The sequence below is a fragment of the Poecilia formosa genome, unplaced genomic scaffold (genome assembly GCF_000485575.1).
Source record: "Poecilia formosa unplaced genomic scaffold, Poecilia_formosa-5.1.2 Scaffold350, whole genome shotgun sequence".
NCBI classification, from domain to species: domain Eukaryota; kingdom Metazoa; phylum Chordata; class Actinopteri; order Cyprinodontiformes; family Poeciliidae; genus Poecilia; species Poecilia formosa.
This window is the reverse complement of record NW_006800289.1, coordinates 23,452-48,707: the sequence shown is the minus strand read 5'-3', so window position 1 is coordinate 48,707 and position 25,256 is coordinate 23,452. Positions and strand designations below refer to the sequence as shown.

The window sequence follows — 25,256 nt, the reverse complement described above, 5'->3', positions numbered from 1 at the left end:
AAGACCAAAATGAAAATAATTCATATAAATAAAAAAAATAACAAAACTAGGCAAAAATAAATATATTTCCACCTACATTTCTTTCAATGTAGAACTTATGAAGCTTTAAGAAAAACTGCAGAGAGTTTCTGTGTCTGGTTAGTTTTTGGTTAAAATAAACTTGTTTTTCACTCAGTTACTCATAGTGAATCCAGAGCATTTACTCCAGTTAAAGTAGCGATACTTCATAACAAAATTACCCAAGTAAAAGTAAATAGTACAGCATAGTAAAGATACTCCTAAAGTTATGCAATTTTTCTTTTTTTGTTTTGTTTTACAAAAATGTTACTGAATTAAATGTAGTTACTAAACCAATTAACCTGACAGTCATGTTTTTGGACTGTGGGAGGAAGCCGCAGTACCCGGAGAGAACCCACCATGCAGAAAGACCCCGGGCCAGGAATCGAACCCAGAACCTTCTTGTTGCAAGGCATTAGCTCTACCAACTGCGCATCCCTTTTTAAGTAATATTCAAATTTATTGCATATGACTGAAAATAATTACTAAGGTAATTATTTAATTTAAGGTAAAAAACATGGCAGAATAATTCTAAATTTAAAAAAATAATAAATTTATAGAAACACTGCAAGAGTTATTTTACTTAACAACTTAATAAGTTGAACAAACCAATAACAGTAGTTGTTCCAGTTTCATTTTTTACCAAAAACTACATGTTCACATATTAATAAAAAATGTTTAAATTAATGAATAAATGTATTTTTATATAGTTTTCCCTCCTATCTTGATGTACTATTGTGGAGGCAGTTTTTATTTGCCCTGCACCACCAACAGATGTGAGCTGAAACCAGAATAGACGGTGAGGCAGCAGTGAAGACCCAAGAGACGCCTGAGGAGGAGAGAATAGAAACGGTGGAGTTTCTACTGTGATGAGCGTCACACTTCATCACCTGCCTGCTGCCATCTTGTTTCCTCAAGAAGACTCTCAGAGGCCCCCCTTCCCGCCTCACTGAGAAAGTCATTTAAAAAAGTATGATGCCTGCTAAAAATGTCTTGTGTAGAATATCTTAAAAGTACGAATATGTATATTTCATTATCAAGGTCTTCTATTGACAGCTTTGTTGCCAGACGCCATTTCTGAGTTGAATTTACTTCTACTACCTTAAAGTTATTATACTTTTTTTTTTCAGCTCATTATGTAAAAACAACAACTGGCTTTTAACAAATGACCTAAACTGTTGTAGCATTTGAGCCTACCGTCGTTTTTGCGGGCTTTGCTCTGCCGTCTGAACATGACAAACCAAATGGTCAGAGCCAAGATGGCGCCCAGAGTCACCAGAATCACGCAGATCCACAGAGTCTGACCCAGAAGCAACACGGTCGGCGGACCGGTCGACTTGACGGGGCTAACTTTTTTTAAGAGCGGGTCCACGACGGTCAGGACTGGCTCTGAGGAGAAAACAGTGAATTTAACTCTCCCCAAAGAGGAAGGTAGGCTGCCGTCAACCCGGTCGGGGGTCGGGTGTTTCTCACCTGTTGGGGGGTGAAGCTTTCGGGTCGGTATCGGCCCCATCTTGATGCAGGTCCTGAGGAGATTGTCCCACGTCTTCCCCTCAGGGCAGTTCTTCTTCTCGGCCATGGCTTCAGAGAGCTGGTGCTCTCTCCTCCTGTGAAATTGTGTTTGTGACAGAAAAAAAATGACAAAAAAGAGTTTATAAAAAGAAAGATGCAGAGGGGAGAGGTGATGGGAGGATTAGTGAAATGAATGTAGGAAGCACCGGGTTTCAGTTCCTCCTTTTGATGGGAAAGAGTGAATCACTTCATGTGTCCCTGGAGGCCAGAGACAGCGTGCTGTTAAATGTATATGAACGTTTCCCCCGTGAGTTAGATATAAAAGTGTGAACTAAGGTCAACGTGTGTTTTTTATTCGTATACTTAAGGTTAATTACAGTTAATTGCGTCCCAAAATGACTGCTTTTAATAAGGCTGCCTTCTCGTTCGTGAGGAGTCATTGGAATAGTTTGCCAAATGAGATTATAACACGTTTTAGTTTTAAATGTTCGCATATTTGGCAAAAATCTTAAATAAGCAGATTTGTATGTTTTATTGTTGAAGGCAAATAAATTGTTTTGTGAATTGTCTGTTCGGTTTCTGTCACGATAGCTAATTTTGCTGCACGATAAATTGTGCCAGATGTTATCACGATAAATGATATTGCTTTGAGATCATTTTCAAGAAATATGGTAATGGGCATAATAATACAAGAGTCTCAAACATCAATAAATTTAAAATTCCAATGGCACTGGGATTTTAATTTTTTTTTTTTTATTTTAAATATCCAAAATAAAAACAAAAACAAAACAGAAACAAATAAAATCAATAATGAAGTCTCTGTAAACTCATTTTACTTAAAAAAGGGGGCTAGTTGAGATCGACATGAGATTGAAAACTTTTGTCATCCAGTTTATCATAGAAAGAGACAGAGAAAAGAGAAAAATGATAAATCATGCCAATTGAAATTGAGCTTGTTATAATTTATAATGCGATTAATAGATTTATTGCTTAATGCAACAGGCCTGGTGAAACCTTAACACCCCAAACATTGTACTCAACAATAGCGCTACTCAAACATATTTTTGTTCAAGCAAAACTAAAAAGTAGAAATAACTGATAAAAATAACAAATATTTGAAAGTTGCATCAGTGGGACCAAAATATAAAGTTATGAGGAAATTTTGATTTAAAGATCAAAATGAAAATAATTACAAAATAACAAAATCAGGTACAAAATTAAAAAAAAAAATCCAAATCAGTTTGTTTCAATTTAAGACTTATGAAACTTTAGCAAACACTGTAAGATTTATTCGTTTCTCTAGAATTGGCTTCAGGTATGAGTGTGTGGGGTGTGTGTGTCTCTTTGTTGCCGTGGATACAAGTACCAAGCCCCCAACCTGACCCGGGAAGGACAGAAAGGTAAAACCAAGGACGGATGGATGGTAGACATTCAAACAAATCAAAACAAGACAACATGGTAAAAATGAAAAAGTTTATTATAAAGCAAGATCCATGAAATGCTAACGATACACATTTTGTAGCATAACATACAGGCTAGGAGAAAAACACAAACCTGAGATGTTGCTTTTTTGGCATAGCACAAGACTTAAAGTGAATAAATCATGTCAGCAGAGAGAATCAGCACCTATTGCACAGTTTGATTGATTATGAAGATAGTGTTCTGCATGCATGAAGAGATTCAAGTGTTTAACAAGTAACAGGGCATTGATTTGGCACTTTTATTAAATCAATAAAGTCGCTATCAGTGTTCAAGGCACTAAAGGAAACACACTCCTGTAATAGTGAATCATTCAATTCAACCTGAGTGAAAAAATGAGAGAAATAATCTGATTTAGAAGCTTTTTGGGAAGTTTAGCAACCTTTCTTTTGTCAGAAATCAACAACAGATTGTACCTGGAGTTCTGAAGATTCATCTCACAAAAATCATCAGGGAAGACGGCTTTCTTTGTGTCTCAACACACACACTCGCGCAAGCACACACACATGGCTCATGGCTCAAAGAGAACAGGCTGCATCCTGACAAACGTGAAGTTGTAGTACTGCGGCAGGCCCTGGTGGCTGATGCTGCTGAACTTGTCCCAGACGAATGGAGGCAGGCCGTCCTGCGTCGTCGGCCCATTCACCGCCTCCGCCACGAAGTTATCCGCCATGTAGAAATCAGTCACCTGGACGGGAAGCGAAGCGGTGAGCAGCAGCTCAAAGCAATAAAAACACTAATCCTGCACACGGTCGTGTTTTGGTCGTACCTTAGTGTCATAGCAACCTCCTGGCGAGGGCCTCTCGAATCTCAGGTCGTTACGGCAACAGATGGTTTTGCATGGGTTGCTCTCAGAGTACGGATCTTTCTTGTAGTCTTAAAAAAAACAACATGTTGGGACTTTTGGATGGATAACTGAACCTTTGCAGGAAACCTTTACACACTTTGTCACATTAAAACAACAAACTTCTATGTATTTTATTGGGATTTTTACACCAATAATCCATAAAATTATCCATTTCAGAATTGTGCAATACTTTGTCCTGGTAAAGTCGTGCATAACGTGTTTTATCCCAATAAAACACATTGTAGCTGTGATGTGACAAATCATGCTAATGGCTCCAGCGGTCTGCGTCACAATAACCTGGCATTTAAACAGGGGTGTGAATGAGAGTCTCTGATGCCACAAAGCGACATGGAGCAACTCACCGTTGTATCTCATGATGCGTTTCAGAGAGTCCAGGTCCTTCACGTTGGCCTGGTCGCGCCGGAAGATCTTGGCCCTGGGGCAGAGGTCGTAGGAGAAGTCCTCTCCGTACTCCGACCACATCTCCCCATATCCGCTCAGGATGTAGATGTTCCGGTGGAAGGGAATGTTGTAGGACGGCCAGTGACCTGCAGGTGGCGAGAGAGAGAGAGGGAACGATGCTCTCTACGGATCAGCAAGGCGAGCGGAGTCAGAAATGGAAACGGGCGATGCGTTACCACTGCGCAGAGCTTGCGTCTGGTCGGAGAACTCCACCAGGCCGGGGATCTGCTCCACCACGGTCAGAGCGCCATCATCAATGCTTTGGCCCAGCTTCACCTTGCTCCTGTCCACCACCATGTACTGGTTGTTGTAGGTGCCTGCAGAAGAGTGGTCTTAACTTTACATTCTTGGAGAAAAAATTAGAATGAGTGTATAAGATTACTCTGTACCAGAGTTGTGTTTGGAGAATATTTTGGCCCATTCCTCTCCCGAGTGAGCCAAGCTGTGAGACAACCGGACCCTCTGCCACGACAGCAGGCTGTTGGGAGTGATTTGGTCAAACAGGGAGGAGTTGAAGACGTTGTTGGTGGTCTGGGTCATCATCAAGCCGCTGCCCAGGAGGTAGAAATCATCCAGAGACACCAGGAAACCTGGAGAGGCAAAACGAAGGATGGATTTGTCGTCCAGAAGACGATGAGAGGCGAGCAGAGAAGACTGTCCGGGACGTTTAGTTACCCGGGTAGCTGCTGAAGGACAGTTTCCCGGTGGCTGTGTGCGGCTCGGTGATGTGGAAATCCCAGTGCTTGTAGATGCGCATGGTGGCAGCGTATGTGTACCAGCTGGAATGGGCAAACAGGAGGTCCTCATAGCCTGGAAGCATCTATAGAGGAGCAGGAGGTCAGAGGGTACAGTAAGGTTACGATATGAAAACACATTTCCAGATTTACTTGTTTCTGTAACTCATACTTCAGTAATATGATTATTAAGTAACATAATATGATGAAGACTATACTGTCAGACTCTAAAAAAAAAACATCTGACTGAACATGGATAGTCTTCACAGGATCCTGTAGGGATGGGCATTTATCGTATCGGTTATCATTTATTGTGATAAATTTCTTAGCATGATAAGAATTTAGATTTATCGTCACAATAAATTCCAATTAATGATGTTCAAAAAAATCCCCCGACTCTCCGTTTTGTTTGTTTTGGTAGTTTTATGATTTTCTCCCCTGTTTGTTCAATGAGGATATGAATAAATATCAATAAATTTGAAAATATGATTAAATGCAGTTACATGTGGTTAGCTTAGTGATGCAGATCATCCTTCTTTAAGTGACCCGTGTCCTAAAGAACCGTATCACAAAAGGGGAATGTTTCTGAAGTATTCATGTTGTGGCGCTATGATTGTTATGTCATGCAAATCATCTTTTGGCAATAAGGAGGGGATTATGTTTTTGCAAAAATAACTTTTGCAAAAAAATAATTTCAGGAAGGTGACGATAATGATATCGATTGATTCTGATCAGGTACATTGTGCATCTCTTGGTAAAATATGACACTTGTGGAAAGGAACAGCTGCAAATATAACCGATCTGACCAATTGGTGCATCTCAGTCAGAAATATGTATGTCAGCACTTCCTACTTCAGCATGACTGTATGTCAGCTGGCACATGGCTGATGTGTTATGGAGATATTTTAAGGAAGTGTGACATTCTACTGCAATTCTTTCTCTAGAAAGGGCCTGCGCAGCCTGAATGGGGTTAGCTGCCTGACCTTGATGAGTGCAGAGCAGTGACCCATCCCTGGAAGCTTGAAGTCTCTGAGCAGAGAGTTGGAGCCGGGCACCAAGGCCGGGATCAGGTCCAGCAGGTCTCCCACCGCGTTTAGGAACTGGATGTCGAACAGCGACAGCGGCTGTGGGAAGAACGGCGGATTAGCAGCTGGTCAGGGAACGAACACAAACAGAACGCTGATCGCAAGCTAAATGTTCTGTTGCCGACTGACGACAGTATCAGAAAAACAAAATAAAATGAAGAGAATAAATTTAAAATATTACCAAAATAAAGTTGTAATATTATGAGAACTGCACCACGAAAGTTCTTCTTTGGTTTTGGTTTTACAGATGTCTTTATTCAAATTACTTTATTCTTTCTGTACTACACCTTTATTCTAGTAATATTATGACTTTATTCTCAAAATATTACAACTTTATCCTCATATTATTTTGCATTTATTCTCACACAACTTTATTCTCGTAATACTTTCACTTCAGTCTCATATTATTAAGACTTAATCATCATGTTATGATTATATTCTTATATTATTTTGATCTTATTTTATACGACTTCATCCTTTTAATACCCTCCTGACTACCAGTAGTTCATTTTTGTCCTCTGTAGAGGACATTTCCAAACTTGAATATCTCCCACCCCCTGCATTCTACTGAATTAATTCCTTTTGGTATCTGCAGAGGACATTTAGGGCTTTTCAATGATGCCACATGTAAAGGGGTGGGTCTTTTGTATGTACCTTTTTCTAATTCATAAAAATGGCGTTCATCAGTAATACATTTTATGGGAAGAGACAAAGTAAGTGCATAAAACCTTTTATTACCTTACAAAGACTGTGGGATTTAAAAAAATGTTGATTGGACAATATTTTTTTTCCTGGTAGTCAGGAGGATATTACAACTTTAGTTTCCCACTTTAATTTATTTTTTTAAAGCTGTGTTGTAAAACTGAAACTGTAAAAATGAGCTTCTGTAGTTAGTTTACTCATTTATTCATCATGCAGGATGAGTAAATTACTAGCAAAATAAAAAAAAAAGTTTAATTCCAGAGCAGATTAGAAAGTAACCCTGTAAATCCTCAGCTCAACATGAGCTCTGGTAAAATATTCTGCTGTTCCTTTAAATGTCAGACCCTACAGAGAGCTCTCTAGAGCTTCCTCATTCTAAATATGAACATAGAAATGTGTTTTACTAATAGTGTGAGTCTGTGAGGTGAGGTGTGAATCATATAAGCTTCGACCTTCTTTCCCTGCTTCTTGGCCCAGTCCGCGGCTCCGGCCTGCAGGCCGTCTAGCTGGGCCACGATGAATCCGGCGTGTCTCCACAGAGGATCGGAGCTCTTGTTCAGCTTCACCTGCTCTCTGACCCACGAGTCCTGCTTCCTACCAGGGCGACACTTCCTGTTTATTTATTACCAACTATCACCTGCAACACAATCTGTAAGATGTTCCACAAACAAGACGAGTGTGTGGCATGCTAAAAACGAACAAACGAAAACGACCCTCTGAACCTCAGTCAGCCATCTGTAAACACAGGTTAGCAACATTCCAGAGTTAAAGCAATCAGATTCATCGACCTGCTTTGTTTACAGCGCAGCTGTCGATATGAACTACTATAAACATCATATGACTGAGACCCGAGATGAACTGAGAAGAGGATATGAAAGATGATGACAGCGTATGTCAGACTGGGTACTGATCGTGGGGACGGTTCTGCGGCTTTCGCTTCTTACAGGGAGGTGGGAAACACAGGACACACTCACGACATGAAAGTCTTCACCGGCTCCAGGATCTTCGGCTCGGTGATCAGCTGCGGGTACATGTTGGTGTAGTGGTCCATCATCTGCCTAAGGAAAGAGAGAGGGGAGTCAGAACCAGCAGCAGCTGAGGAGGTCTGACGTCTGCTTCCAGATTCATAACCTTTGAACTTTCCATTTTGTCAGCTTGCAAAACCAAAACCTTCACTGAACCACCAGCAAAAAGTAGAACTGGAGCGAATTCGATCCAGGTCCTTCTGTCTTCCTCTTAAACTCTGACCAACTTCCCTGCCTTGCAGCATAATGCTGCCATCACCGTGTTTGACAGAATGTTTATAAAGATCAGCTGAGTTTGAATTACACACAGGTGGTCTCTGTTTCCTAATAAAGTTATTTTAAAGTTAATTAGTTGTACTATGCGTTTTATTTTTGGGTATGAGAAAAGAGGTGGACTCATAAATACATGTTCTGATTTTTTTTTAGGTTTCCTTTCTTTTCTTTCTTCTTGACCACCAATTCAACTTTTGTTCCCTTAAACCTCCTTTTTCAACTTTTTCTTTTTCCTTAAAAAAAGCGATTCCAATAAGAATGTGTAACGATTACTGATAGATATGAGTAATGGTTGAGTCAACTACTCATAAACATTCGTTTTAAAACCTTGATTTATTTGGTTTTTGTAAAACTTGGACATCCCAGGGCAATCACGTGTCGGTAATGATCATTAATTTGGGTTTACGGTGTATGAACTATTTGAAATTTGTAAAAAAATTGAGTAAAATACTTTAAAGTTTGAGGCTGAAATGTGACAAAATGTGCAAAAGATAAGTAAGCTGTAATCTATGCCTTTTAATTTAAACACAGTATTAACCATGTTGTGCGTAATGCGTCCTTACTGGGCAGAGAGGAATCCCTCCACGTAGCCCGCCAGGTAGAAGGTCATCTCGTCAGTTTGGGTTTTCTTCCCGTATCCGGCCCGGACCTCCAGAACGCTCCAGCCTGTGCTGGACAGCGTGTCATTCAGGTATCCGTACGCATCGCTGTCCGTCTCCATCACTCCTTCCTTCAGCACCACAAGCTTTTGCTCTTGGTCCCAGTACACAGTGACGGCTGTCATCTCTAGGCGGAGATCGACACAGTCAAACATGTTTAATGGGGAACGTTCATTCAAGCGCTTCTTTGAATGCAAAGAGTACTTTCACTTTTAAAACTATGCTTTTAGTGTAGCAAAAAGTCCGTTTTTGTTATATTTCATTCAAAAAAATTATGATCTCTAGTTTACTACGGATCTCCAGGAAAGTGTAACTTTTAAGACGCATTCATGTGACTGAGTGTCTTATTAACTAAACTATAATGAACAACAACATACGTCAAATCACAGCACGCGAGTCCAGTTAAACGTATTTAAACAGGGTTTCAGGCTTTCAACCAACCACTGGTCTGCAGGTTAAATCCCAGAAAATCAACGCCAGTTGATCTTATACAACCACCAGTGATTATCCACACCGTCGTCCGACTTACTGTCAGCAGCAGCGAAGGTCGTCACCACATGCACTGAAAGAAAGATATAAAGCTTCATTGTTAACAGCATGTTTGCAAAAAATGCAGCGAAACGCTAAGTCCGGAGCAGCATGAATAAAACAAATGAACTAAATGAAGTAGAAGCAACGAGGAAATTAAGGCTTTGTGACGGAGGGAAAGTCCTGGGTAGTTCGTGAGTCATGGGAGCGGAGCGCTTCCTGATTGGCTGGGAGCCCAGGCGAAGGCAAAAAAAAAATCAATAATGAACAAACAGCCGGGTAAAATTGATGTCTCGGTTTTAAAAAGGTAAAGAAGACACTAAAATTGTTAAAATGTGGTATAAGATCAGCCACAATGATATCAAAAATATGGCCACCCCAGATGGGACTCGAACCCACAATCCCTGGCTTAGGAGGCCAGTGCCTTATCCATTAGGCCACTGGGGCGTACACCTTTCGATCTGACAGGGCCATCATTAGTACATGTGCAGCGGGAGTATGTACAGATATGGAAACTTTCTAGCAGTGGTCCCCAACCCTGGTCCTCAAGGCCCACTGCCCTGCATGTTTTAGGTGTTTCCCTGTTGCTGCACACCTGAGTTAAATGAACCGGCATCTGAAGCAATTGCAGGAGTACAAAGGAGGTGATGCGAATCAGCTGTGCTGGAGTCCGAACTCATCAAAAACATGCAGGACAATGAACCTTAGGACCACTGTTACATAGCATTACATTTTCTGTTATCGAAAAAGTGCGAAAGAATCGTGAATACAAATTGTTGCATGATCGTTTATACGAAATGGAGTGAAAAGCTCGTCTACTGTGAAAAAAATCGTAAAGAATGGATTAAGAAATGATGTAGAGTATTATTCTAAGGCTTAAAAGTAAACATCACAAACCAAAGAATTTCAAATAGTTTTATTTTATATTTACAAATCTTCGGGCATTGCTTTAGTAACAGGAATAAAGCAAAAATGAATTTGAAAAGCTAAATTAACCATCTTAATAAAACATGAGCTTCTCGCAGTAGGTACATCATGTTTGTATGCATTTGACTTCAATAGTTTCTTTATTTTGAGGATAGTGTATAATTTCAAGGACCAAACTTACGAGCTTCACTTTGAGATCAGTATATTTAGCAACTGGTGATTAAGTGCATAAAGATTTAAAAAGTCCTTCCTTACGTTACATAAAAGTAAACAAGACAAAAATAAAACTATTTACTTCAGCACAAAACTTCAACTGAATCTATTACAGTAGTAAAGTAAAATCTGGTACATTGCTGCCCCCCAGTGGTCACTTGTAATATAACATATTCAAGCAAGAGTTTAATTCTTCTTTCCAAGAATAACTTTTTACAAACTTTTAAATATGATTTCAGCAAAACAATAACACAATAAATACAGTGGTAATGACCTGATACACAGCGTTATTTGGACTGTCCATGTTTATACTTTCTTTTATGTAGTGCCAACAGCATAGTAGCTCTGTGGGGTTGCATGTGCACACAAGACAGCCACCCTTCTTGTTTTTAGTGTAAGGCTGGGATGTAAAAGCATAGTGTTATTTGCAATAGAATGGAATATGAAAAGAATAAAATCAAATTAATGCAAGGTAAACCTGGCTTAATGTTTGCAAAACCAAATGTAACAAATTTTGAAGCTGGAACATCTTTCGTTGATGTTTCGTAAAATATGGGATTCTTAAGTTTCAGGTAAGACAAAAAATGGAAAGTAGCTGAATAAGTTGGTGTTGTACAGAGTGCAGCAAGTAATATAGACAATAAAGCAACAACATTCAGTTTCATACAGACTGACAAACACCAGAAACCCATTAGACTCCAAGAGAGACGGTAAAAAAAGGCACACCTGCAGCTTCAAGATCCCACTCTGACGTAGTAAACACGGCTAAGTGCTAAAATAAAATCACCCACTGTGGTGGAGTTGTGTCAGTGAGAAAAGGAATAATAAAAAAAAGCAAGAAAATGGGTTTAAATAAACAATAAAACTGTAAAATGAGCACAAAGTCATGTTGAGCTTTGTTTCAACAGCATCAAATGTTTTCGCTGCTGTGTTTATCACGTTATAGTGCTCATGTTAAACACACACGTTCATTCATTCACTCATTCATCATCAATCAGCTTCTCGGTGCCGTTCTCTGCCTGCGTGCTTCCTCCCTCCTCCCCTCCTCCTCCCCCGTCCTCCTCGTCTTCGTCCGTGTAGGACAGCGACTGGCTGCTGTAGTTGATCATGGTGCGGGACAGGTCCACTTCGATGGGGAACACGTCCGCCTCCTTCAGGACGGCGTAGCAGTCGTCATAGTAATGGGACATGCCTGAGACGAAGCGCTGCAGCTGGAACACGATGTCCTGGACTGAAAACGGAGAGAAAAGTCGAATCCGAGTCTTTCTTCTTAGGGAAGCAATAATCGGCTAACAGGAAACGGGCGAGGAAGGACAAACCGTGTTTCTGATCCAGCAACTCGATCTTCTCCAGAACGTCCTTCCTCATCTTGGCGAAGCGCGACCGAGCTTCCTGCCGACACCGCAGCACCAGACGGTACTCGTAGTTCCCGGTGCTCACACGATACAGAGGTTCTCCCATGGCCTGTCGGATAAAAATAAAAACAGATCAAACAGAGAGTTTGAAAAAGTGTTTAACCCTTACAGTTTTGTTCTGTTCTTTACTGTCACAACAGTTTTTAAAAATAATTCACTAATTTGTTTAGGGACAAAACCCAAACCAGCTTGACATGTAGAAACGAATGGAGTTACGGCACTTTTACAGAAAATAACTCCCATTAAGTGTTTGTAGTCACTGTCGGTTCAGTGAATCCTGGCCTCACTTGTCTTTGCTTTGCCGTTTCTAAGCATCGGTGACTGTTTAAGGTCTTGCCACTGCAACTCAATCTGATTTGGGTCTGGACTTTGACCATGCCTGAAACATAAATGTGTGATAAAGACCAGAGGAAGCCTGTATAATACAGTGCAAAGGTAGAAAACAGGATTTCTGTTTACACTGGAAACATGCATCATAAAGTCAAAGCCATTTCTTAGTTTCATTTTCAAATACAAAGTTCAGCAGGTAATGTGAACAATAAACTAACAACCAACATGACTGTAAAAAGTAAAAAAAACCCACAAATACTCACAATGCTGCTGTATTCTTCATCATCCATTTCCTTCACCTTCAGGCAGTATGACTGAAAAAAATCAGACGTTTATTTAATACAGTGAATTCATCCAACTGGAACTGATGATGATGATGATGATGATGTTGATGATGACGAGTTGTGCAGAAAAACCCGGAGCCGTTTCCTCACCAGATATTCAAACTTTACGTCCAGATACTTGCGGATGGTGAGCTTGGTGTCTGGAATGGCCTTGTGCAGGTACGTGTTCAGGTCATGGAGCATCTGAAAGTAAACAACAACAAGTTGACTTAATGCTGCAATAGAAGCAGGACAAATAAATACAAAGAGGAAGATCGGTTACAATGAATGCTTAAATGAACTTAATAAAGGAATAAAAATCAAAATAATTAGGTTTTTGTGTCTTCGGTGCTGCAAATTATACTCAAAGCATGCGTTGTGCACTTACAGGCTTGATGGTCTTCAGCAGCTCGATTCCATATTTCTCGATGTTTCTGTGAGCGTCAGCGAACTTGACGAAAGCCTCGCTGGCTGCAGCCTGCGGCTCTCTGACACCGATGATGGAAAACACGTCTCCAAACCCTGAGGAGGTAAATGACAACAACAACAACAACAACAACATGTCAGATAAAGTTGATAGATGTGAAGCTTTTCTAATACAAAGATATGTATATAAGTAAATAACATACAGACACTAACATTTTTTGCTTACTTTGTAAAAATTTTGAATAAAATGATGCAATAGTAAGAACATGTGCATCAATGCGGTTCTTCTTCTTCTGCATTAAAGCCAGCTAATAATAGTATTAACACTCAACCAATGAAGGTGCCTCTGATATGATGCTAAGTTGTTTACATTAATAAAGTTGGCAAATAAGTTCACAGTTAGCTACATAACTAAATTCATGCCAACATTGGCTGAAATGGTTTGGTTTTGATCAGGCTGTGACATCTGTGTTACAAACGATATTATATCTCCAGAAACATGGCCGAGCGTGCGCTCTTAGCAGCAAACTATCTTTGATGCATTTCTCTCCAGTAACCTTGTCAACAAGAATTTAGGCAGTTTAGGAAAAAGTAAACAACACTCTGGATGTGGTTCACGTGCTTTGTGCCTTAGGAAAGCTTTGTGAGTATTTGTGTGTTTTTAGGCATTTCTTTAGGTTCATAAAATGTAAAGCAATGGAAGCAGCATTAAGATGAGTGGATTAGCTCTTCATCTATTTTAATTACTGTTGTATTTCAGTTACAAAAAAAAAAAAAAATCTACAAAAGATTTCAGAAAAAAAAAGCAAACCTTGTGTGGAGACTAGAAGTGTACAATACTGTATATTTTGGCGTTGATCTGATACCAAGTAGATGCAGGGATCGTGTCGTCGCCACAGATACATTTTATTCAAGTTTAGTACATAATCAAACTTCTGGCCATCGAGTTTTTGTGTTTTTTTCCCCCCCCTTGAATTATTTTGTTCAAACTTAAAAACAGAATTTGGACAAAGTTTGACGGCATCTACAAAACATCTTAACATAAACATGATTTGTGCAAATGTTGAGAAACTAAAATACAAAAATAAAGCAAAATTTCAAGCGGAAACATGAAACTAAAGTATCAATCTTACAACTAACTCTACGGTGTGATACTGAAAGCTCTCTGGTTACGTATGGTCACATGTTGTGAGGACGGCACACCGATCCATGTACTTAGCTTTATAAAACTGACATGATCAGGCTTTTTTTTTTTTTTTTGCTACGCAAAGTGAGGACAAACAAAAATGTAGCTTTTGTGACACCAACAAACTATTTCTGAAGCGACAGACCTCTGTGAGTTTGAGACAGTTCAAAGAAAGCTCTGAGCAGCCTCTTCGTGTGCTCCATCAGTCCTGAAAGCACAAAGCAAGACAATGAGATCCTGACCTGAACAAACACTCAATATCACTCTTTAGATTTTATTATGTTCGAATTTGATTAAAGGAAGGTATACTTATGTGTATTTACCAGGAGACTAAACCAGCTAACTAGTTCTTTTCACTCCCGTTAGTTTTGGTGTTTTTACCTTTGTAAAGCTCGGCCGTTTTCTCCAGCTCTTCCAGTCGTTTCACCAGACCGTCTACAAAGACAAACATGTTTGTAACATGATCCGTCCGCAGAAATCAGGCAGCAGTAACAATTTATTAGAATAATATAAATGTGAATGAATCTCACCGTTGCATAGAATAGCTCTGCTGAGTCCAAGAGCATCCGCGGTTCCTGAGCTCATGTTCTCCACCAGGCGATGTTTGACTTTTTTCAACACTGAAGCGTCATAAATTAAGATTCAAAGAGATGCATTCACACCAGCAGCAAGTTCAGATTGTGAAATGAGCGAAGCACAGACCGATATCTAAGGATTTCCCCTGCTTTGGGTCAGCCTGCAGTTTGTTGTAGTGGATCACAGCCTCTCCCTGTGAACACAAACACATTTAAACGTTCAGTTTGTGCTAAAAACAACTGAGAATCTTTCATTTATAGAAAATGGAAGACAATTTGTTTCAGCATTAGAGGCAGAATGGAGAGTTTGGAGGAAATGGTGACGTCAAAGTGCATCATGGGCCCTGAAAAGCAAACGCCAGCACAGGCTAATCCTTTAATTCCCACACTGCAGCCCGTCTTTATCCCAGAGCGCAGGAAGTCAGGGAATGTTTCTGTGTGAAACAAAAGAAGTCAAAAACAACATGACCGCACGGCGATGCTGACGTTCTGCCACATGATTTCTATTATCCTCAACTCTTCCAAAAAGCTTGACCAGCGAGTTAAACTCCTCTTCTGCTCCATCCAAAGCTGGGCTCTGGGCAAAAACAGTGAGTTATTTTCTACTGCTTTGATCACAACGAGTTAAAGATAAAAGAGATTGAACCTGAGTGACGTTTATTTAGTTTAGTTATAACTTTAAATCTTTGGACATTTTAAATCTAAGTGATCAATTAAGATGGAAATTTTTATTATTTCTAACACTTTTTCACATTGAAAGGGTAAATTGCTCAGATAAAAGATCCTATCAGTCGTCTGTGTTGCACCTTCTTTGGTTTTTATTACAACTTTACTTTGCGTAACAGTTTTCTCAAACTTTCTCCGTTTGCAGGACGCATTAACTCTTCGCACAGAGTAAGGATTTTACACATCTTGTTCTCAGTAGTGTTGTTTTTCTTTGTATGCGATTGCAAATTTCTTTCTACCAGTTACTGATGGCTCACTCACTGTCTCCTTTCACAGCACAAGAAAGTTTTTAACACACACAGTTTTAAGAAGTCATAACTGTGGTACATGAAACCAACACTAATATGTTTGTTCACATAACGCTGTGATTAACACCAAGCCGTCTTTCTGTTCCCAGAACCTGCTGACCTGGACAGCTTGAATCATCTTGGCCACCTCCACCTTCGTTTTCCCTTTCACCGTTTTCCCGTTCACTCCGGTGATCTCGTCGCCCGCTGCCAGCGTCCCGTCCAGAGCTGCGGGAGTGTTGTCAAACACCTGGGAGACAAAAGCAACCGCTTGAAAAGGTAAAACGTCAAATCAGCTTTTACTGGCCCAGTTTCAACTGCAGTGAATGAAAAATAAGATGGAGAGCCGTGAAAAAGGCTTTACAGTTATGTTTAGTTTCTTTTTTCTTTTTTGATTACAATCAAGCTCAAACACATTTTTATTTCAGACTAATACAACCAGAGAAAATTCAAAATGCAGCTTTTAAATTATATTTTTGCTAAGTGGGGGAATAAAATGATCCAAACTCACCTGAGCCTATGGGGAAAATAAGTAGCCACTCCTTATTCACTGTGATTAATCACATTTAATTTTTTATCCAGATCCGATTGAAATGGTGTAAAATGCCCTTGAACTATTTTATATCTACTCAGATAATTATTTTCCTTATATCACAAATTATTAAATAATTGGAATCATTAAGTTGAGACAAGAAAAGAAATATAAATTAATTTCTTTTCTCAATGTTTGTTTAGTAAAAGACGAACCATGAGGTAAACATGACGTCATATCTAGGCGTTATAGTTACCAGCTCTCATGTTCCTACCTGGACAATATAGAGACAGGGGCAGTACTGAGCTCCACCACCGATGCTGATGCCGATGAGATTGTTAGCATCTTTCTTCAGCGTCACAGTGCCGGGAACCGTCGGTATCCCTCTGTACAGATCAATAAGTGACACATTTGGTTTAGCTGTTTCGTGGATACTTGGTATCAAATATAATGGATGAAATGAATTCATCGTATTAGTTAATATTTTAAAGATGAACCAGCTTTTAATGGCCAACATGGATCTCCTACTTCTTCTGAGCTCAGACCTGCTCCTTTAAATTTTAAACAAAATACACTGAAGTGTGCACTTCCAATGAGATAACATACAGAAAACGTCCAAGAGGTATAAATACTTTCAGAAGACTAAGATTAAAAACATCAAAATACATTTGACTCACAGTTTGTCCTCCTCCAGCTCATAGTCCATGTCTGTGAACATCGCAGGACAAGAATCACAACTTTCCCAAGAAAGAAAGTTCCTGTAAAATGAAAGAAATGAAAAAACAACAACTTTATCAGTGATCTGTGTCCAAGAAGATTTATGATGAAAACAAATGTAAGCACCAGACAACTTTTAAGCTGCCAGGAAAGACTCTACTTTAGGTGAGCTGCAGTACTAATTACAGTAAAAAGAAAAGACAAAAAAGGCAGAATAAACAGGGTCGGCGTTGGCACTGATGCTATAAAAGCAGCGACATGATCCGGGCTGCAGTAACAGATGGTGAGTCACAGTTCATGCTACATTAGAAAATCTAACCCATCTAGGTTCAATAGTTAAAACCAAAGACTTTAAAAACCATGCAAGTAAAAACACAAGATAAATATTTAACTGTAATGACGGAAGTTAAGGTAAAATTGCATGCTAATGCTGCTTCATTAGCTGCTAGCTGGTTTAGCTTCAGGCAGGTGCATTAGAGATGCTATCAGCTTTTAGACATTCTTTAAAAAATACCTTCAGCGGGTTTTCAGCAGCTTCCTCATGCAGGTGTCACCAAATACGCCTCTATCCCGAATATTCTTTCGAAATGTGCCTTTTACTGGCAATTATATTTCCATTAACACCAACACAAATGTAGTGACAGCTCCTGTTTACTTAATTATGTCACTTCCATCGACGTAGCGGAAGCTGTTGTCAGGAAAAGCTCGCCCTCTAGTGGCCACAAATAAAAACCTCAGTTTTCCAGAGAAGTTCAATGTGAATGTTGCTTTACTGAAAATGACGAAATAGAGCTCAGTAAATAATAAAGAGAAACCGAATGTTTCTGTAGAATACTAAAACCAGAGTCATGTAAAAACAAACAATTGCTTAAAAGATGATAACTGAAAAAATAAAGCACAAAATGTTCAATATAGCCTGAGTAGAATAAATGCCAGTAATATTCAGTAATGTTAGCTGTAAAACGTAGCTAAAACGTTTAGAAACGAATTTTTCTTAGGTATTTGATATCTTTAGTGTATTAATATTTACATGTAAAAATATAAAGACATATGATTATTGTAATTATATTAAAGCAAAAAGATTAATATTAATTTTATTCCATTTTCAGACAGTTTCAACACAGGTAGCTTCTTTACAAATATTGAGTGTGCTAAGTGTTATATTGTTCATGTTTTCTGCTTTGTGCGACTCTGTTGTGTCATACATATACAATAATTACATTCAAACCTCTTATTCTCCCTCCATCACACAGGAAGTGAGACACATTGTGTATAAAGATCGTTTCTTGGATTATCATAACTCTTAGTAGGATCCAAAATGATGATGGTAAGGCTAATTGTCCTTCTTCTGCATTTCATCAAATTACTTGCGTCATTGTATGAGGAACAAATTGTTTTTGATTTTTTTTTAAATACAAGGACATTTAACAAATAAGTGAGTGCTTGTGCACAATTAGTAATATGGAATATCATATAAAAAAATAATTTTACTAATTAAAAAAAAGAAGGCTGCTTATGACCAATAACAATTATTTGGTTATACAGACTTTTTTTGTCTATTAACTGTGCATTATATGTATTCAGTATCCTGCCTAAACATTTTTTGTATGTATCAGTGCAGTGAAATGTGGGGGTTGAACAGGTGTTGAGGAAATTCAGGTTTCCTTCAAAAGAAACCTGAAAATCATCTGCACTAGCTGCGTTCCCACTGAAAATGTATGCAAAACTTTGTCAATATTCCACTAATGTAAAAAAAAAAAATCACGATCACAGTGTTTTTTTTAACTAAATGAGAAATGCAATTAAAATTGAAAGTGAATAAATTTGTTGACACAATCAGTAATTAAAAAACATGACGCGCCGTCCTCCTGCTACCACTTCCTGTCGTCTTCTTCGTTTTTTCCACCAGTAGTAACATCCGTTTGTTGATCACTTGACTTGGGTAATGCTGAGAAAAGTGTTTGCAGTTTTGCAAAACATGCTAATTTCGAAACATAAAAGCGTAAAAACGTTTGAGCAAAAAACATGGGTTTTTTTCTCCCTAATTGCTGTGCCTCCATTAAGCATTTTTTTTTTTTGTAATTTCAATTTGTGCAATTATATGGTCAATGGAAAAACAACTATTGTTAGCTTTGGTGTCTCTGAGCTTCTTCTCGACAAAAATACATGCACAATTTAGGGGGTTTAAGTCAGACTAGTGTGCTTCTTAATCAATCAGTGACATTATGGTCATTAATACTGTTAGCTTTGGCAGCATGCAGGTTCCAAGTCTAGCTAGAAAATGAAATCAGCATTTCCATACAGCTTATATAAGAAAGAAGTGCCAGAAAATATCCTGGTAGAAGGCTGCATTGACTTTGGACTTGATAAAATTCCTTTTTTATTGGTCTTATGTATTTCTGAGAAATCAAATGTTTGGTTTTTATTAGCCGTAAGTCATGATGATCAGAATTAACAGAAATAAACTTTTGTTTTTAAATGAATCTACATAAGGTTCTGATTTGGTGATGTGGTTTGAACTCAAAACTCTTTTCCTCAGCAACTGGAACTGAAGAATGTGACCTTAAGACCTGGAGACAAGATAAAACTAAAGGGGGAAATTTTGCACGATGCTGAGAAGTAAGACAAGCAGATCATATTTGTATTTAATCCTGGATTTTGGCGTAATCCTGAATGAAAAGCACAGATGACGCAAAAACAACGTTAAATTTTTTTCCCTACATTTATTGATAAATGGAATGAGTGCAGAAAAAAAACTATAAAATCGGATTCACAATCCAAACAGGTTCCGGATCGACCTCGGTGTGAACTCGGAAGACCTGGCGTTGCACTTTAACCCTCGTTTCCAGGACGACGCAGACGGAGCGGTCCTAGTGTACAACTCAAAGACTGCAGGTTGCTGGGGAAGTGAAGAGAGGGAAATGCACAACCCTCTGCAGAGGGGCAGTGATGTCAAGGTGAGGAGGTCTGGATCCAGGACAAAATGCTTTCAAGGTGTTTTTATTTGTCTAACCTTCAACCAACAGATTGAAAGTTAATATTTTTTAATATAAAATGGTAATCATCATAGTCACACACATATTTACTTTCTTTTTTTTGAGTTTATGTGGTATTTAGACCTATACATCACTTCACCTATGACTGACTGCTTGTTGAAAAATAACAAACATGCGTTTTGTTTTAGATTTTTTTGAAGCTTTCTGGTGACGGGTTTGAGGTGGAGCTCCCTGACGGGCAGAAACTCAACTTTCCTAACCGTACAAACATGGATGAAATCAACTACGTCCACGTGTCAGGGGATTTCAAACTCAAGAGCTTCAAGATCTACAAATCCGCGATGACTTAAATTAAAAATGATTGAAACCAGTGTCTTTACTGTACAAAGTATAGCACATGAATTTTGAAGTGCCCTGTTGTGTATTATGTTCAGATTTAATACATTTTGTTTTGAGATGACTAAAAAGTTAGGATATAAACATAAAATTGGGAATTGTTTTCTACAACCTGTAAATCAAACTCAGACAGTCTATCAGTGGGTTTTGACTTCTCTCTCCCAAAGCATATCAAGGATACAAAGAAGAATCAAAGATGTGTCAGCTATGTCAGAGTTATTTGTGATTTAAAACAAACTAGAATTGCATTTTACTGTGTGAATACTGTCTGTTTAATGGGTGGTTTGGTTGATTAAAGAAGAAGGAATAACTGTAAAGTGAGGATGTTCTGATCAGGCATCCAGCTATCGGCTCAGGGCCTGATTAAGGCATTGTTAAATGAACAGCTTTGGGGGCCTGTGAAAAAATGAGTTCCTGATACGTCTTGTAGATGTACTGATGTTATTTTGTCAACTAAACAAAATAGTTGTATAGGCCAATATAAGTCATGTAATTATGATCTGTTCTGCCACTGCAAAATAAAATCAGTACTGCTGGGGCACGCCTTTCTATTGATCTAGTGAGTCCTGTTTTTTCTCGGTGTTCTACAAGAACACGTCAATAAATTAAACTATTTTTTAAAAGTTAATTCATTTCATTGACTCAATTAAAAACTGAATATTCACATCCTAATGCATTGCAAGAATAGTGTGGCGTAACCCAAACAGCAGGGGGCGACATGGCGCAGCTGTTTTCTGTGTCTTCTTCATAACCACCGAGATTCCAGAAGCTACGCCATTCCGTGGTCCTCTCATCTCTACTTACCTGTATTTCAGGTTAGTACCCAGTGAAAAACCACACAGACAGTATAAAACCCGAGTTGTACTTTGCATCAATTATTCGGGCCAAACAGTTTTGTATTCTCAAGTGCGGTTTTATCACTATATTTTATGAGAGTTGTGACTAGCCGATTAGTTTAGCCAGCACTGCGGTAAAGCTTTTTTCAGCTTTTGTCTCGTAAGCCTGCCAAATAAAAGTCAGTCAACAAACACAGGTTCCCAACACGTAGTGTGCATTTATAATTTTTCATTTCTGATAAAGGAGGAGGGAAGCTGGCCGATAGCAGGGCACAAAAATAAAGACTTCCTGAAAAGATCAGTGTGTAAACTTTTTGGTCCATCCCGTTCTAATGTAAAATATGACAGATTACTGGATTAAGGTAGTATGATATCACACATAATAATTTTTGAGAATTTGGAAACATTTGCTTTTTATTTCCCAAATTTATGGGGGGAGGAGAGAATGGATATTTCAGCTGCCTGATATAATCTGTTCCCCCTCTATAAAATGGAAACAAATTAATTTACCTGCAAGTCTCTTACTGTGTAAATTGATCTCTTCATCAACAATGAATCCTGTGATTTTTATAACATTTGCTTTTTATAGATAGATAGATACATAGATAGATAGACAGACAGACAGACCATAGATCTATCATTGCCTGTTTGCCCTAAGTTCCAGAGTTTGCTGTGGTGTGCTAGTAATTTATGCATGTTGAACAATGTTTAATAAATTACATTTTGAAAACTATGTTTGACGTAGTTTAATATAAGGTAGCTATGGAAAGATAGTTTCAATCACACAATGAAGTGCAAATATTTTGAAAACACAGTAAAAGATTTGCAGGTAAATTAATTTGTTTCCATTTTATGTAGGGGAACAGATTATTTCAGGTGGCTAAAATATTTTGTTTCCCCATCCTAACTTTGACAAATAAAGAGCAAATGATTTCAAACTTGCAGGATTTATTGTTGATAATGAGGGGATTAAACACAGTTAAAGACTTGCAGTTAAATTCATTTGTTTCCATTTTATGTAGGGGAAACAGATTATATCAGGCGGTTAAAATATTTTGTTCCCCCATCCTAACTTTGGCAAATAAAGAGCTAATGTTTTCAAACTTGCAGGATTCATTGTTGATGATGAGAGGAATGAAAACTTGCAGGTAAATTAATTTGTTTTCATTTTATAGAGGGGGAACAGATTATATCAGGCAGCTGAAATATCCATTCTCTCCTCTTCTCCCCCCATAAATTTGAGAAATAAAAAGCAAATGTTTCCAAATTCTCAAAAATTATTATGTGTGATATCATACTACCTTAATCCAGTAATCTGTCATATTTTACATTAGAACGGGATTGACCAAAAAGTTTACACTCTGATCTTTTCAGGAAGTCTTTATTTTTGTGCCCTGCTATCGGCCAGCTTCCCTCCTCCTTTATCAGAAATGAAAAATTATAAATGCACACTACGTGTTGGAAACCTGTGTTTGTTGACTGACTTATTTGGCAGGCTTACGAGACAAAAGCTGAAAAAAAGATTGATTCTCTTCGCGTTTAAAATAACACAAAACAGCGAAAAAAGACATCCACACAAGACCTCGTTTATTTATGTATGTATTTTTATTTTGATAGCTGCCGATTAAACTGATTATATGAGTAGTTTTTACAGAGAAATCAATCAGAAGGGCTGTGAAAATGGTCACATCTGCCGGATCCACTTCTCTGGCTGCAATGCGCGCTCCCGACACAGGGGGACAGAATTTCTCACAAGACCGGAAAGAGAGGCACAGCTTTGTATGATTTTGTTTCGCGGACTTCTTTTTGCTGGACCTCCATTGACATTTGTCCTGCGTTAAACAGCTGCAAAGCAAAACAAGTGAACAGTAAGTACTTTTTAAAGTAAATTTTTGAAGTTCTCGTAGGCTAGCTTTAAAGCCTAATGTGTTTTATTGCTAGCAGGAGTGTAAAAAGTTACTGTTTATCTAGCAATATCCCTATTTGCTAGCTAAAGGCTATAGCAGCTTAAGAAAGCCGAAGGNAATCCAGTCTCACCTTGATCTCAGACAGGATCTTGCTTTTGCCTGGAGAGGGAACCGAGTCCACCCACATCACAACTTCCCTTAATGGTGAAAAACATAAATGGGCGTTAATTTAAAACAAACCATTTAAACATAAAATCAGCAATTCTGACTTTTGTTTTAACCGCATTTTACACGTTGCAGTCAACGTAAAGCAGCGCTTACTTCCGGCAAACTGGAACGGTGTGGTACAGAGTCAGAAAGAGCACGACTGCAATCACGCCACAGAAGAAATAAATAAGTTTGGAGACGGACCAGGCGGCTGTCGAGGAGCAGAAACCAGATTAAACAGGTTGTCCTGTTCATAACATCAACACTACGCACACTAATACTGTAAGCACCTTTATTCGAGGTCCAGTTTGCAGGTTCAGACCATTCTGAGGGGATTCCTCCGTATTTGGAACCTGCTCCAGGGGCAACCAGTGACCTCACTTCCACCTCGTAGTCCTGGAGCGGCACGAGGGACGTTCCCAGGATGTTCACCCATGTGGACCCCTCGGGAATGTCCAGCTGCACGGAGGATCCCTGGCGGCAGAAATAGACAAAACACACAACCTATGAATATTCAGGCCCGTTTTCCAGAGCTGCTGTGGTGATTAGCAGCTACAGTGGAAAGCAGGGAGATAAAAACAGAGACGTAAAATCCTCTCACCTGATCTGAGGCCTGGTGATACCGGACCTGGTACAACAGCTTTGTAGCTGCCTCAGCTGGTGGAGACCACTCCACAACCCAGTCACCATTATTCTCACTCACTTTCACCTGCACTGGCGAATTGGGACGAACTGTTGAAAAAATATAAGATAAAATAACTGTAGCTTGAGTCAAAACGTAGGGTTTAACAGATCCCATTTTTGTTGCTCTTTTGAAAATATACTCTGCATAACCCCACCATTTACGTCGTACACAGTGTTTTGCAAAAGTTAATTTGTAATTATTGAGCGTAAGCAAAAGTTTCGCCGTTTTTCACATTTGGAAATCAGCAACTTTTCCTCTCTTAATCCTGACAAATCGTGAAAAAGGGGCGTAAATATATTTGTAGAACACATGACTGGCTGCAAGGTTGTATGTTTTATGTTTGCTGCAACCATTTTTTTCCTCCATTTATTTTTATGTGCATCATAGATAATATAATACAGGTATATTTTCAAAAGAAAAAAAACATGAATGTAATGTCTAAAAATGTCCAGTAGGGGTCGGTATTTAACATTATAGTGACCTACAAGCGACTAAATCCCAAATTATCCAGCTGATCAGAGTCCTATGTACTGATTTAGAGGTAATGGCACAAATCAAACAGTAGGGGGAGCTGTACAGCCACGTCACAGACCTGGTTAACCGCTGTTTGTCTGCACTGCTTCCTGTGGTCTTATCATCCCCTTGTGTGTTTTTAATTTAGCCTGATATGCTCAGATAGGCACAGAGGGACTTCTGCCACCGCTGCCACTTCTCACCTCCTCTGTATTCTCTGTACTCACTGTGTTTGTGCGATTGAAAAGTCTTGGCGTTGTGTGCTGGCTGGAGCTTCAGGTGCAGACGTTCAGGGTCCACATCGGTGAGAGGGCAGCTGTACCTCACTCCATCCAGAACACAGTCCAAAGAGGGAACCTCACAGTTCCCTGTGAGGAACTGTTACAGTAACAGTTCCCTGTTACAGCTGTACAGTATAGTTGTGCATGCCTGTGTGTTTAAAGGGTTTTGTTTAGACCTGGCATTAACCTGGAGAAATCTGTAAATGTCTTAGTGGCTAAACCAACTTCCATCTGACCCACTAATTTCAGTCCCTCGCCCTGACTGATGGATTAACACACACACTAACACTCTCTCACCGTAGAGTGCTTTTAAGCAATATCTACAAGCAGTGTCGTTTGCATTAACTTTGATTAGAGACTGAAATGTACCTTACTTGGTACCGATGAAAGACAAGTTGGTGGTAGATGATCCTCC

The 25,256-nt window shown here is 39.0% G+C and overlaps 4 protein-coding genes and 1 non-coding gene across 5 annotated transcripts in view; 1 reads left to right on the top strand and 4 right to left on the bottom strand.

Annotated features, from left to right (window-relative positions):
* Positions 1-3,028: 3,028 nt before the first annotated feature.
* plbd1a (phospholipase B domain containing 1a) lies at positions 3,029-9,581 on the bottom strand. Its single transcript, XM_007574328.2, has 11 exons — positions 9,365-9,581; positions 8,740-8,962; positions 7,853-7,936; positions 7,331-7,472; positions 6,075-6,215; positions 5,033-5,177; positions 4,747-4,947; positions 4,534-4,674; positions 4,258-4,443; positions 3,818-3,924; positions 3,029-3,736 (listed from the first exon to the last, which is right to left on the bottom strand). The coding sequence occupies exons 1-11, from the start codon at positions 9,432-9,434 to the stop codon at positions 3,560-3,562; spliced, it is 1,617 nt and encodes a 538-aa protein (XP_007574390.1). The 5' UTR covers positions 9,435-9,581; the 3' UTR covers positions 3,029-3,559.
* A 156-nt stretch (positions 9,582-9,737) lies between these two features.
* Positions 9,738-9,810, bottom strand: trnar-ccu (transfer RNA arginine (anticodon CCU)). The gene has a single exon. It is a non-coding gene; the product is annotated as a tRNA-Arg (tRNA).
* A 454-nt stretch (positions 9,811-10,264) lies between these two features.
* On the bottom strand, positions 10,265-17,819 carry pick1 (protein interacting with prkca 1). The gene is made up of 13 exons (XM_007574324.2): positions 17,535-17,819; positions 16,981-17,061; positions 16,578-16,689; positions 15,893-16,021; positions 14,886-14,952; positions 14,714-14,803; positions 14,565-14,618; positions 14,329-14,391; positions 12,960-13,093; positions 12,683-12,775; positions 12,512-12,562; positions 11,823-11,967; positions 10,265-11,734 (listed from the first exon to the last, which is right to left on the bottom strand). Exons 2-13 carry the CDS (start codon positions 17,019-17,021, stop codon positions 11,484-11,486), a joined length of 1,230 nt encoding a protein of 409 aa, XP_007574386.1. The 5' UTR covers positions 17,022-17,061; positions 17,535-17,819; the 3' UTR covers positions 10,265-11,483.
* LOC103153412 (galectin-1-like) lies at positions 15,961-20,727 on the top strand. The gene is made up of 5 exons (XM_007574326.2): positions 15,961-16,050; positions 18,274-18,347; positions 19,560-19,639; positions 19,806-19,977; positions 20,205-20,727. Exons 2-5 carry the CDS (start codon positions 18,339-18,341, stop codon positions 20,364-20,366), a joined length of 423 nt encoding a protein of 140 aa, XP_007574388.1. The 5' UTR covers positions 15,961-16,050; positions 18,274-18,338; the 3' UTR covers positions 20,367-20,727.
* A 2,205-nt stretch (positions 20,728-22,932) lies between these two features.
* The window catches only part of LOC103153457 (leptin receptor-like), a 2,742-nt gene continuing 418 nt past the window's right edge, over positions 22,933-25,256 (bottom strand). The window contains exons 2-7 of the mRNA XM_016661917.1: positions 24,788-24,928; positions 23,964-24,094; positions 23,653-23,836; positions 23,477-23,573; positions 23,286-23,352; positions 22,933-22,959 (exon numbers count right to left, since the gene is read on the bottom strand). Coding sequence (XP_016517403.1) covers positions 22,933-22,959; positions 23,286-23,352; positions 23,477-23,573; positions 23,653-23,836; positions 23,964-24,094; positions 24,788-24,928 — 647 coding nt within the window. The remainder of the gene's footprint in view (positions 22,960-23,285; positions 23,353-23,476; positions 23,574-23,652; positions 23,837-23,963; positions 24,095-24,787; positions 24,929-25,256) is intronic.

Excerpts from the sequence above, each read along its gene's own strand:
- plbd1a (XM_007574328.2), bottom strand. The coding sequence starts at position 9,434 with ATGCTGTTAACAATGAAGCTTTATATCTTTCTTTCAGTGCATGTGGTG. Across the intron at positions 8,963-9,364 it reads GACCTTCGCTGCTGCTGACA|AGATGACAGCCGTCACTGTG; the intron begins GTAAGTCGGACG and ends ATCTCCGCCTAG. Across the intron at positions 3,737-3,817 it reads GAGGTTGCTATGACACTAAG|GTGACTGATTTCTACATGGC; the intron begins GTACGACCAAAA and ends CTTCCCGTCCAG.
- LOC103153412 (XM_007574326.2), top strand. Across the intron at positions 19,640-19,805 it reads ATTTTGCACGATGCTGAGAA|GTTCCGGATCGACCTCGGTG; the intron begins GTAAGACAAGCA and ends CAATCCAAACAG. Across the intron at positions 19,978-20,204 it reads AGAGGGGCAGTGATGTCAAG|ATTTTTTTGAAGCTTTCTGG; the intron begins GTGAGGAGGTCT and ends GTTTTGTTTTAG.
- pick1 (XM_007574324.2), bottom strand. The coding sequence starts at position 17,021 with ATGTTCACAGACATGGACTATGAGCTGGAGGAGGACAAACT. Across the intron at positions 13,094-14,328 it reads ACTGTCTCAAACTCACAGAG|GGTTTGGAGACGTGTTTTCC; the intron begins GTCTGTCGCTTC and ends TTACCTCCTCAG. Across the intron at positions 12,776-12,959 it reads TGCTGAAGACCATCAAGCCT|ATGCTCCATGACCTGAACAC; the intron begins GTAAGTGCACAA and ends GTTTACTTTCAG.